Source organism: Danio rerio, chromosome 18, assembly GCF_049306965.1.
Source record: "Danio rerio strain Tuebingen ecotype United States chromosome 18, GRCz12tu, whole genome shotgun sequence".
Lineage (NCBI taxonomy): Eukaryota > Metazoa > Chordata > Actinopteri > Cypriniformes > Danionidae > Danio > Danio rerio.
The window spans coordinates 43844111-43857830 of record NC_133193.1 but is presented as its reverse complement, the minus strand read 5'-3'; the positions used below and the strand labels follow the sequence as shown (position 1 = coordinate 43857830).

Sequence of the window (13720 nt, the reverse complement as noted above, 5' to 3'; positions counted from 1 at the left end):
CCTTGTGAGATCGGGCTGATTTTTCAGATTAGTAGGGCTAAAAATTACAAACAACAAGAACACAAACAACCAGGGCAATATAAACTCATCTCAAAGATCACTGACAACACTCAACCCAAAACAGGAAGCAATTTTTAGAGTCCCCCGACAAAATTCTGTTATTTTTGTATTTGTATGTGTTGTGAGATATGTGTGTTGTCAAAAAAGATGTTTTCTCAATTAGTGTTTTTCTATTCGCATCTGTTTTCCTAACTTGCAGTGTGTAATTCCTCTGACCATACGAATTTGCAGACTTTTAAATGCCTTGATGCTGCTGTGCACTGAGTAATGTTAATTTGCACCAGACAAAGCGACTGAAAGAGCTTCTCTTCTTCATTTCTACCACACATCCTCTAAAAGCTTGCACTTTTTAATTAGCATTCCCATTCATCTCAATGGCAATTGCTCAGTGAGTAATCGCGTGCTTGGATAAGTACTTGCATTTGGCCATATTTTGGTCTACAGTTTCTTTTGTCAATCACTTGCATATAAAAAGTTGCAGTTAAAGGGAGAGTTTACCTAAAAATTCAAATTTACTTATTATATACTCACCCTCCAGTAGTTCCAAGTTTCATTCTTCTGTTAAACACAAGTTTAACAGAAAGCTGAATCCCTGTAACCATAGGAAAAACTAATATTATGAAAGTCAACGGTTACAGATTTCCAACATACTTTCTTTCTACATATCTTCTTTTGTGTTCAACTGAAGAAACTCAAATAGGTTATGAATAAGGGTGAGTAAATGATGGCATAATATAACTTTTTAAGTGAACTCTTTGTCCCTAAACAACAGTAGGCAACTATTTGTCTCTTTATAGAAAGACTTTTGATTGCCATATACTAATGGAGAAGTAGAGCATCCATTTTGGTTTTGACATCCGAACAGAATGTTTCGACAATCAATCCAATCTCAGACTGAAAGCTCGACATCTCCGTTGTAATTGTCTCTACCATCTGATCGCATGTGGATATCAGTTCTGTCTTAACCAGCTAAGTGAAGTTTATTCATAAACTAATTTCGAGAGGATCACGTGCTTATGATTTATCACGTCCAGTCTCGTATTTGCTAATCACTAATCTTCCAATCATATGAGCCCTAAGGCACCATAAATAGCCTCAGTTTTCAGTTCACTTTATCTTCGTTTGGAAGAAACCCCCCTCCTCCCCTATTCTCCTCCTTTACCTGCGATTGGGCGGCACGGCGGTCCAGTGGATAGCACTGTGAACCACACAGCAAGAATACTGCCGGTCCTAGTTCTATAGGACCGGTGAGTGTTTCTGTGGGGAGTTTGTATGTCCTTCCCGTGTCCGCGTGGGTTTTCCCCGGGTTCTCCGGTTTCCTCCCACCATCCAAAGACATTCAACATACTTAACAATCAAGCTTGTCTAATTCCTTACGTTCCCTTAGCTACAGCGGCAGGGGAGTTCTGAGATCCACCGAGCTCGGGCTCCCTTCTTGCTCTGCCAACGGGAGGAAGCCCCGGGCTCGAGGAGCCCTTGAGCTCGGGGCTCTCTCCCGGGACAGCATGCCAAATAAGCTTTGTAAATCATCAGCTAAGTGTGAACTCTTGAACGAAGTGTATTATCTTCTAGCAAAGATTGTTCAGCACAACTGTTACTTGTAGTAGCGGCCTCTGTGCCAACCTTGCTTTAGGTCGGCACTATTAAGCTGCGTCTGTCTTGACGTAGATTTTTTCATACTTTTGCTTGCCATTTTTATACATATCAGTTAATCGTAGATGTAGGATTTTAGTGGAGAGAAAGTTATCTCTTTTCAAAGTATATTCAAATTGCTATGCGTACAGCTAGTGCTTTTCAGCAATGCTGAATTCTGGTGAAAGGTTTATGTGACAATTTTCAATTTCATTAGGTTCCTTTTACATCATTAATGTTGTAATGTAATTCAAATATAATCAGTTAAATGGACTTAAGCATTCATTTGGTTGTTAAAGTGTGAAAAGAGACGAAAGACCGCTTAACGCAGGTGCCATCATTAGAGGAAATTCCTTTGAAAATACTGGGGTAAAGTTAACTTCCATATTTTAAAGACATGGTGTGGAAAAATATAATTCAGTGCAGTGCTTCTTGTTTGGTCTGATACCCACTTTATATCGTATCTCAGCCAGCCTGTGAAAATTGCTGTTTTTTTTTTTAAAGAAATCAGATCTTAAAACCACTAAAAACTCAACTATTTAGTCTCCACTTCACCTCCTAATCTGCAATTGCCTCTCTAGCTATACCACCAACTGAACTCAAAAAAACATTACTAATGCTTCTCACATTACTAATGCTTTCCTTCTTAGACTTTACACACCTGAAACTTGCCTACAGCACTTATTCATTGTTGCTCTTATAGTTGTGTAAATTGCTTCCTTGTCCTCATTTGTAAGTCGCTTTAAATAAAAGCGTCTGCTAAATGACTACATGTAGATGTGTCAATTGTGTATGGGATGACAATTAACCAGAAGCCATGGGGCTGAATGAAATTAAAAGTCCGTGTGCAAATACCCCATTGGTGCTAATAAAATAAAAGATGGTGAGAGCGTGAATAAAATCCTCCTCATCTTGTCTTCAGAAGTCCATAATAATGTAGAAGTAATAAACTATTGTCTATTTTGTTTTTGACATTCTCTTGTTTAATAAACATTGTATGATATACAGAGAGCAGCAAAAAAACCTGCAGTCACTTTAACCCTCCTGTTGAATACACCATTCGCCCTTCAGGTCAAAAATGACCCACCTTCACTAAACCTCTAAAAAATGCCGCTAAATTTAATTTCAGTCCTCAAATATATTTTCCAAGAAGAAACAACCTCATCTTCATCACAAACTATAGGATTTCACTCATCATTCATCAGTGTTTAATCAGAGGGAACTCATCGTTTTTGACTAAAGATAAGGGTGTATTTTCCTAAATCCTAAAAGTCTGACACTAGCAACCATCTTTCTTCCTCATCCTGATGCTCAGTTTGAACTGCAGCAGATCGTCTTGACCATGCCTAAATGCATTGAGTTGCTGCCATGCGTTTAGCTGATTAGATATCTGCGTGAAAGAACAGTTGTACCTAATAAAGTGGCCGAGGAGTGTATGCGCTCACATGCTGTCAAGTGTCAGCACAACTCAGCAAACACTGCTCGTAATAAAATACTGTCATTTTTAAAGTGACGCTACCAATAAATTGAGGAATCATGCAGGACGATTTTCTGGCACTACAAGGACGTGTCATATTTCAAAAGATCAAGGCAAATATGATTTCTCAATTCACCACTCCTTTAAACAATTAAAGGATTAGTTCACCCAAAAAAGGAAAATTATGTTGTTAATTACTCATCCCTCATATATCCTTCCAACTTCCTGAGACCTTCTTTTATCTTCGGAAACAAAAGCGAAGATATTTTAGATGTAATCTGAGAGCTCTCTAACCCTCTACGGACAGCAAGTTTGTGAGAGGTTCAAAGTCCAGAGAGGAAACCAAAAACATTGTCAAAACATTTCGTGTGACTTCAGTGGTTCAACTGCAATCTTATGCTCCAAAACAATTTTGGGCACCAAAAAAACTGTAGAAATTACTTTGTTCGTCTATGTACTCTTTTCAGCCACTTTTGGATTTCATCTTAAACATATTAATGCCGCAGTCACACTAGAGTTTGTGCATGCGAAATTCTGTCGTACGGCGCTGCGAAAAGTGGTGGGATTAAACAAGATGATTAGACATTGAAAAAGCAAGATTGGTCCATGTTTTAAATTTCTGTCAAGAGAGGTCATGTTTTAATCCTCATTTGGTCTCACGCAATCATATGATGCGATTTCACAGGTTAGAGTTCACCAAGCGGGAACTTTCCAACATAGCAAACTGTGAAACTTGCTGCATGAGCTTGCGTTTCCGGTCTGATGCATTTGCATGCGTATGACTAGAAGTTGATGGGGAGAAAAGCGCAGTTTGACCGCAGCTTAATTTGTGTTCTGAAGATGAATGAAAGTCTCAGGGGATTGGAACAACATGCACTGCAAAAAAATGTGTTTCTTACTTAGAATTTTTTGTCCTGTTTCTAGTCCAAATATCTAAAAATTCTTAAATCAAGAAGCATTTTCTAGACAAGCGATATTAATTCAATTCAATTCAATTCAGCTTTATTTGTATAGCGCTTTTACAATGTAGATTGTGTCAAAGCAGCTTCACATAAAAGGTCATAGTAACTGGATTATTATTAAGAAATACATTATATCATATTATTTTAAGAAATAATATGCCAAAATGAAGGGAGTTTTTTCTTAAATCAAGCAAAATAATCTGTCAGTCAGTCTTTATTCATTTCCCGAAGGCAATTTGGTTGCAGCATACAAGCATGTCACACATAATACACAAAGTACATCATACAATACAAATTTCTACCCTAAATTTAAAAACTTTACAGCTGTGGGGACGAATGAAAGTTTAAAACTATTTGTTTTACTAATAGGAGTTCTGTATCGAATACCAGAAGGGAGAAGATAAAACTCGTGGTGCATAGGATGGGACTCATCTGACAGAATACTCTGAGCTTTTATCAAAAATTGTCTATGGTATAACTGAGCCATGGTCGTCTGTTTTCTCCCTGTTATTTTTCCTCCTAGGTTCACAATTTTCTCCAAACAACTCTCCAAACAAATCTGCCAATGGGGTATAAGCAAAATAATCATATGTTAGAAGGAAAAAATAAGATTATTTTGCTTATCCCATTGGCAGATTATTGAGCTTGTTTTAAGGATAAACTAAATAATTTTGACATGTAATTTCTTAAAAAGAGACTTTGATTTGATTGTCTAGAACAGGGATCACCAAACTTGTTCCTGGAGGGCCGGTGTCATTCAGATTTTAGCTCCAACCCTAATCAAAAACACCTGAAAAAGCTAATCAAGGTCATACTAGGTATACTTGAAACATCCTGGCAGGTGTGTTAAAGCAAGTTGGAGCTAAACCCTGCAGGGACACTGGCCCTCCAGGACCGAGATTGGTGACCCCTGGCCTAGAAAATGCTTCTTGATTTAAGAATTTTTTTATATTTGCACTAGAAATAGGACAAAAAAATCAAAGTAAAACAACCATTTTTTGCGTTGTGAGGGTGAGTAATTAATAACAGAATTAAAATTTTTGTTTCATCTAATTATTCAGCAGGTCATGTATGAGGCTTAATTCACTACAAACGCACAGCTGAGGACAAAAAGGAGGTCAAACTAAATCTCCAAAGTCATTTCAGTCTGCTTGACAACAGATTGTCCTAATCCGATTTTATCGGTCTTGTGAAATTTACTTTTTCTCAATCTGACCATGATTTGACTAAAACCTTCTCATATATATTTGATAATGAATAAATTGAGGTCTGCTGCTTAGTAGCTAAAAACACATGAACCTCAACACACACTTTAAAAAATGCTGGGTTATTTCATTAGCTTTTGGTTAAAATATGGACAAAACCACCCGCTGTGTTAATTATTTGTTCATTCATTCATTCATTTTCCTTTGGCTTAGTCTCTATTTCAGAGGTTGCCCCAGCAGAATGAACCGCCAACTGTTCCAGCATATGTTTTATGCAGCGGATGCCCTTCCAGCCGCATACCAGTACTGAGAAAGATATACACTCTTGCATTCACACACACATGAAGAAGATTTCTATTCTCTCAGTGTGAAGTATTTTCTAAGTGTAAAGCAGTTAATTTTCTCTTCACAAAATGTATGCAGCAAACATGCCAGCCTGTGTTAAAAATACAGTGATATGTCTGTGTAAGATGAGTATGCCTGCACAGGAGCAGCACTAGGAGAAGGCTGAGTGACTGATTGTGTAGAATAACTGAATATGTAAAGCACTGATTATATATGTTAAATACTTGTATGAAGCTATATGTGTCAGAATTTAGAATGAGTAACATATTATCAAGTTATTGTCCTATCATAACAATGTATGTAAACACTTAATCCTTTTGCATAAGTTGCATCTATGGAGGGAGAACTTTGGTGTCAAAACAGTTGCTGACACAGACCTGTAACATCTCTGTTGACATGAGCTAGTGGGCTGAGAGCCAAGAATAGCAGGACCCCTTAGACTAGAAAACCTATTCAAAAATGGTCAAAAGTTAAAAAGAGACACATAGGGGTGTGTCAAAAACATAAATAAAGGAGAAGGAGCAGGAGAGACTTTAGAAGGTGTCCAGGAGAGACTTCAGAATGCTATGAGGTCTGCTCTGCTCTTTCTCGGCTTTATTATGGAGAATAAAGTCTATTTTCTGATATTCAAAACCTCTGGTCTGATAATTTCTAATTGATAAGACGTCGAATTTACGACACACACACACTACGGCCAATTTAGCTTGTCCAATTCACTTATAGCACATGTCTTTTGAATGTGGGGGGAAAGCAAAGCACCCTGAGGAAACCCATGCGTACACAAGGAGAACATGCAAACTCCACACAGAAATGCCAACTGGTCTAGCTGGGATTCAAACCAGCAACCGTATTATCATGTCATTATCATGACAGGCACTTATTATCATATCCACAAGACAGGATTTGCAAAGAAAATGGGTTTAAAACATCTGTTCCAACTCTCTATCATCCAACTGCACTTCAGAAACCAGTAAGGAAGCAGTTAAAAAGGTTAATTGAGTGTACTGAAGTGTTGAAAAACATACTACTCTCTTTATGTTCACTTTAAGTAGCTTGCAGTTTTATCTTCATTATGATATATGTTTTAAATTTAATGTATACACGTCATACAATTAAGTGTATTTCATTTTTTTCCTAGCAAATCCTATAAGATTTAGCTCTGAATTAGTGCGTGTTCAGATATACCAGTCATTTTCTTTAGCCTACATACTTGGCTTTAATACACAGAGGTCAGATTCGGTTAAAGTTAACGTATTGTCTGCATAACAAGACATTTCACTTCACATTTAACATCTGATTTCAGTTTCTCAGGCTGCTTTTTTTGCCCACATATGAATATCTGTCAGATTACACTTTCTAAATCTACATATAGGAGACAGATGTGTAAAATGATTAATGATCCGTATCATCACAGTAGGCACTGAAAGGCATTTGCCTTATTTCTCTTTGCAAGCCCTATAAGAATATGATATTAAACATTTTCACAATAGTCCTAAATGGAGCAAATCATTAGGGATATTAGGGAGTTTTTATATCGTAAGGTCAGTGAACAGACTCTTGGCGATGCCATCTGTTCAGCATAACATCTCATTCCTGTTTTACACCAGCATCTGCAACACATATGTAGCATTTATTTATTTCAGCGTCCATATGAACGGAGTATAGCATTCAAAGCTGCTTAGAAGAACCAGAACTGCATGTAAAGTTTTGCACATCACTTGTCAAAAACTTATAAATACACATTGAGATATTTAGTACTGTAAATTGCAAACTTTGTTGGAGTAACGTGGAATAATTTAGCAAACTCACCTGTTTCTTTTTTAATGCGCCTCTTGATACATGCTCCAGATGTTGTGACAGGCACACAAACAACATTTTCTGTTCATTAAATCTGACTGAATCCAGACCATTGAAGTCATTTATAGCTACACTTTGGTACCGAGTAATTACCATTTGGATGTAAATATGGTTTCCTTTTCCATGGCAATTAGACTCCTTCTTTTTAAAATCCCATCACACGCAGAGCCCTGTCAAGCATCGGGTGCAGTGTATGTTTTTTGCTTGTTTCAGCTCAGCGCAAGCATAATTCTCACATCTGCGCCTCGCTGTTTAAATAGCAAACGCGTTGTTTGTTATCGCACAACTGAATTAGAACGCACCATTGACCAATTGTAACCTTGTCTAAAGTCAGTGGTGGAGGTTTTTTATTGATTTTTTTCTCATGTAAAGAGCGCATTGATGATATGCAGGTCCAAAACATGACTCCTGAAGGGAATGGGAGATGAGACTTTGATTGGTTTAACGTCCAAAAACACACCCATAACTCTTTAAGAAAATAAAGACAACCTTTTTAGCAATGGCCATGCAGACAGCTTTTTAGCAAAAGTGGATTCAGATGCTCTAAATGCACCTGCACTGTGTGCTTTAGATCAGGCACTTAGATTGTTGAATTGCTCCCTCATGTTGTCCTCAGGTTTTGCTTCTGTTCTGTCTTTTTTTTTTTTGTTTGTAACTGTGTCCTATGGTTATCATTGATGTCATGAAATACTTGCTAATCTTCAAGCATTCGCAGAAGCTGGGAATAACATATTTCAAATGTAATTAGAGCTAAAAATGAGCAAATTAACGGCACAGATCACTTCAGATTTTGTTGCAGATTTGAAGTATGCATACTTACCTGCCGCTTTATTAGGTACACCTCTCCAACTGCTTGTTAATGCAAATTTCTAATTACCCAATCACATGGCAGCAACTCAATGCATTTAGGCATGTAGACATGGTCAAGACGATCTGCTGCAGTTCAAACCGAGCATCAGAATGTGGAAGAAAGGTGATTTAAGGGAATTTGAACATGGGATGGTTGTTGGTGCCAGACGGGCTAATCTGAGCATTTCAGAAACTGCAGATCTACTGAGATTTTCGCGCACAACCATCTCTAGGGTTTGACAATGATCTAAAAAAGAAAAAATATCCAGTGAGCGTCAGTTCTGTGGGCGCAAATGCATTGTTAATGCCTGAAGTCAAAGGAGAATGGCCAGACTGGTTCCTAATAGAAAGACTGTAGTAACTCAAATATTCAGTCGACTGGTTTCTTGAACATGACAACAGGTTCACTGTACTCAAATGGCCTCCATAGTCAGAAGAGCTCAGTCCAACAGAGCACCTTTGGGATGAGGTGGAACAGGACATTTGCATCATGGATGTGCAGCCGACAAATCTGAAGCAACTGCATGATGCTATGATGTCAATATGGACCAAAAATCTCTGAGGAATGTGTCCAGTACCTTGTTGAATCTATGCCACAATGGATTAAGAAAACAAAAGGGGGTTCCAACCTGTAACTAGTAAGGTGTACCTAATAAAGTGGCCAGTAAGTGTATTTTAATTGTAAAATCAGCTGATTTTGAGATCCCACATTTCCTCCATCCATTTGAATTTGACTTGGTCATGAATGAGCTGACCGCATGTGTTGCAAATATAACCATCAGGTAAACAGACTTTATGAACAACCAAATATGACTGCTTTTGGCACAAACACATTGGATCACATTATAAGGGAACCAGAAATGGATCTATTTGAACTGATTTTTTGACCTTTTTTGTACTGTATGTTTACATAACCACTAATAATCCGGATTTTAATATGATTAAGACAATACTCCGATTAAGAGTCTACCATGTAAACAGCTATTTTTAATTAACTTAAACAGATTAGGGTAATAATCTAACTAAACAGAAATCAAATTGTTTTTACTCAAGTGGAGTGTGCCTATTTTAGTCACATTATGGGAGTTCAGTACAGACATGTAAAAACCGCAATCATCTATTATCGTCGTGTAGGATTTTTCGCCGCATTTTGTGACAGGATAGTCTATACACACACAGCTGTTGAACACTATTCTCTGTACCTATTGAGTCAGTGAAGGACCACAGACACCCGCATCGCAAAACGCGGAGGATTTTTCCCATACAGCTTCAGCAGTTCATCCTACATCTCGTTTGTCACGGGGGCATGCATGAAATGCTTCTGAATGAAAATGAAAGTCCCAAACTGTCGTTAAAGTCGACAAATTAAAAATGAAACACCCAAAATAACATGAAACTACAGGAAATGTGGACAGCGCAGTGACGCAATGACTATAAAATGTATAATGGGATCATGAAAGGAACATTCAAAATGCAACTCATGTAAACAGCTTAATCATGATATTGTCTTATTCAGATTAAGTCAAATAAGTCGATTACTGATGTCCATGTAAACGTCACTGATAAAAACAACATCCTATTGCAATTGTTTACAGCTTTTACTGTTTCTCAACAAGTTTTTGTTAATAGTCTTTTAGACGCTTGATATTAGTGTGTTTTAGCCACAGTGGGAAATGTTTTACCATATGTCTTAATTGTTCATCCTAATCCATCAAGTAATGCTCTTGGGGAGAACATAACATAAACTACATATACTGTACGAGCTGTTTAATTCTACTGTATGCATCTATAAATGTCTTTCAGTCTAGTAAAATTCTCCAGTCAGCTGACCGAACTGGACCTTGGTGAAAATCACATCGGAGAGGACGGTGGGAAAATGATTTCAGAGGCCCTGAGAGAGAGACAAGCAGGTGTGAAAGTTAATGTGATGGAAATTTTTGATGGAACATGGCAACTCTGCCCTCACGCACAGATTTGTGGTTTCACACACATGAAGTGTAAAGTTACTGATGCACCATTCACCAGCTCAACTTATATGATTAGTTCATCCTCGAAAGGAAAATTTCTCATCCTAATGTGATTAAAGAAGATTTGATCATCCTCTGATTATTAATAAAAATGTATTTAATGTAATATAATACAGTAAAACTTACTCTTATTCAATTCTCAAATGATTTTTTATCTAAACTGACTCACAAATTGTACTAACAAATGAAAGCAGTCAGATCCACAAAAAATCAACAGTTTGAAAGCATTATGACAAGTCAGAGTTATTCTAACTCACACAAACTATGGCTTTTACAGCTTTAGAACCCAGCCAATAATTTTGTGTTAAATAAACGTCTAATAGACATCTAAACATAGACAGCTTGGCTAAAACAAGGCTAAACTTCAGCTGTCAGTGAAAATCTAATAGACATCTAAGAATAGCCCAAAACTAGGTGTCATTCACCTCTGTAGTCTAGTTTTGGCCTATTCTTAGACGTCTATTAGATTTTCACTGACAGCCCAAATTTAGTCTAATTTTAGGCAAGATGACTATGTTTAGATGTCCATTACACATCTGTTAGATGTCTTTTAAAAACAAAAAATGGTTGCTGGGAAGATTTATCACACCAGTGTTAGAAACATACTTTTGTTGTTTGCAAAAGATCAGAATCTCCTAAATAAAGTGCCTAGTAATTACATAAGTGTTGGTTAATTATTTAAGTATCGCAGTATTAGAGTTTCACAGGTAAAATTCATTGTGATGTGTGGTTAGATATATACTTCATTGAAATGAGGATATAATTTGTTTTTAATCTTATTTTACAGCAAAATTACCTTCAATTAAAATTGAAGTTTCAACACGCATGTCCACGGAAACATTCGGTGCCATTTTGACAAGTGGAAAGGAGCTGAAATCTGGGAAAAAGAAAAGAAGAGCAAAGGTGTAGTATAAGAGTTTATGATTATGTAACATACTGCAGTGTCAAGTTTGGACAGATCAGTGGATCAAATGGATCATGTCCTGACAAAAATTCACCAGAACAACATATTCCATTAGAAATAAACACTGAGGAACTCAGGGTCTCTATTTAAAAATTCTAGATCGATCAATTGATTGATTGATTGATTGATTGATTGATTGATTGATTGATTGATTGATTGGCAGTACATTTAATAAAATTACAGAACTAAATAAATGTGCTTTATGTTTATCTTTGTTATGACTGCTCTATAAGAGATTTAGTATAGTAATGAATATGTATATGATAATATTGATGTGTTTGGTCTTGGCAGTGCTGAGTAAGCTGAGATTTGCTTCTCCAGTATATTCACGAACATGCTGTCTGAAAATATAACACTGAATATAAATTTGCTGCTGCAAACTTAACATATGTGAATCCCACATAGCAGATCTATACATAGGTGGAGCGGAGGTGTGGGAGGCTATCTGAAGATTGGAGTAATCCAAGTATAATCTATATCAAATCCCTACGCCTAAACCTAACCCTAAAAGTCTTTGTACACTGAAGTCTAAATTGCCCATGCTTTTTTTTCGAATTTATATTTATACAACGGTTCTGTCTGGTTTTCGAATCTGATTGGCTGATAGCTGTGATATTTAAGTAATATCAGCACTCGTACAGCCTCTTTACCCTTTGTGTATTACTCCGCCCACACACAGCCAGCAAAAAGCAGACACTACAGATCTAAAGTTTAAAATATGCATGCTCAGCTGTTTAACTGTCAGCTTATGATTTGAATCCAATGCAGAAGAAAGTAGTTCCTCATACAAAAGGGTTTTTGAGACTCTCCATTTTTGATATACACAATTATGCCGTCAAACTGTATAAACGCAATATCACACGTGTAGCAGTGCAATATGGCTGTATATCGGCACTGGTGGGAGTACTAAGGCATTCTTATATCTCTTATTCTCTGTTATATATTATAACAGAATGAAATGTCTGTCATGTTTTGTTATCCATGGAATATTGGAAATAAAAATGCTGCTCTAATGGAACTACAGGGCACTAGAGGGTGCTGGTCAGACACCTAGAATGTATAAAAAAAACTGTTTGTATTGTAAAGTCCTAGTTGGGAAACCTTGCGTTTTAAGCTTCGCCTAAGGACTTCCTTATTGTCCGGATAAATGAATGTTTGTAAAATGTATTGGTATGCTGTCTGAATAAGATTTGACATTTTGGATACCATCATTATGAAGTTCCATTCCTCAATTATCTGTAAGTTGTTAAATCAACGCAAAAAAAGATCAACATATGTCAACGCACTCAAGGTTTTTTTTTTTACTCCGAATCAGGGACCAGGTTTTATTATTATTATTATTATTATTTTACGCTTAACTTAAGGAAACGACCTTAAGACTTTTGTTTTGTTTTGAAAGAAGTTTCAAAGATATTGAGATTTCTTAACTTTATTTTGGGTACATTGTTCTTTAAATCAGCATATTTTCCATCTAAGAAATAAAATATATATGCAAAGAAACTATTAGTAAATTTGGTGAACTGAAAAATGTAAGCATAGTCTACAAAACCGGCAAGTTAAATAAACTTAAATATGCAAGTTTTGGGAGACTCCATTACTCAATTAAATTGAGGCAACGAGTTTACTCAATTCATTTAGTTCAGTCAACTAATTAGGCTTGTTAGTGTAGAGAAAGAACTCACATGCACACAAGCACATGCACACAAGATTATATTTCCATAGTTTTTCCATGTAAATGCGATTGATAGATGTGCGGGACTAGTATTGCAAACTTGTTTAGCAAGTTATCAATGGCAACATGGCAGAACTTCTGGGCACTGTATTTGCCATGGGACAGCATGAACTGACCCTTCACCCCCATACTGTGATGCTTCAGGACTAACACATGTACCGTTACACATACAGCGGGGAAAAAGTATTGAACATGTCACCATTTTTCTCAGAAAACATATTTCTAAAGGTGCCCTTGACTTGAAATGTTCACCAGATGTTGGTATCAACTAAACAAATTCATATATGCAAATAAAACAAAACTAATTGGTTTACAAATGAAGTTATGTGTAATAAAATGAAATCACACAAGGGAAAAGTATTGTACACATGAAGAAAGGGAGGCGTAGAAAGGCAGTGAAAGTCCAGACAGCAGCTGACATCAGTAGTTATCCAGCAACCCTCTGTCCTTCCTCATTGTAATATAATGTTAGCTGCTTCTCAGTCTAACATGGACTCATGATGAGGATAAAACCAGGGTGGACATTTCAGCAAGACAACTCTGCAGGCACAGGAGGTCAACATGACGTCATATTGACGTTGTGCCCCAATGTACCCCAACGTTGTGGGGA

The 13720-nt window shown here is 36.9% G+C and overlaps 1 protein-coding gene across 2 annotated transcripts in view; it reads left to right on the top strand.

The window, feature by feature from the left end:
• The window catches only part of LOC101886500 (uncharacterized), a 49953-nt gene that overhangs the window by 33645 nt on the left and 2588 nt on the right, over positions 1 to 13720 (top strand). For both annotated transcript variants that reach the window (XM_021467870.3, XM_073930044.1), the window contains 2 exons: positions 10191 to 10297; positions 11202 to 11317. In XM_021467870.3, the coding sequence (XP_021323545.2) occupies positions 10191 to 10297; positions 11202 to 11317 (223 nt within the window). The remainder of the gene's footprint in view (positions 1 to 10190; positions 10298 to 11201; positions 11318 to 13720) is intronic.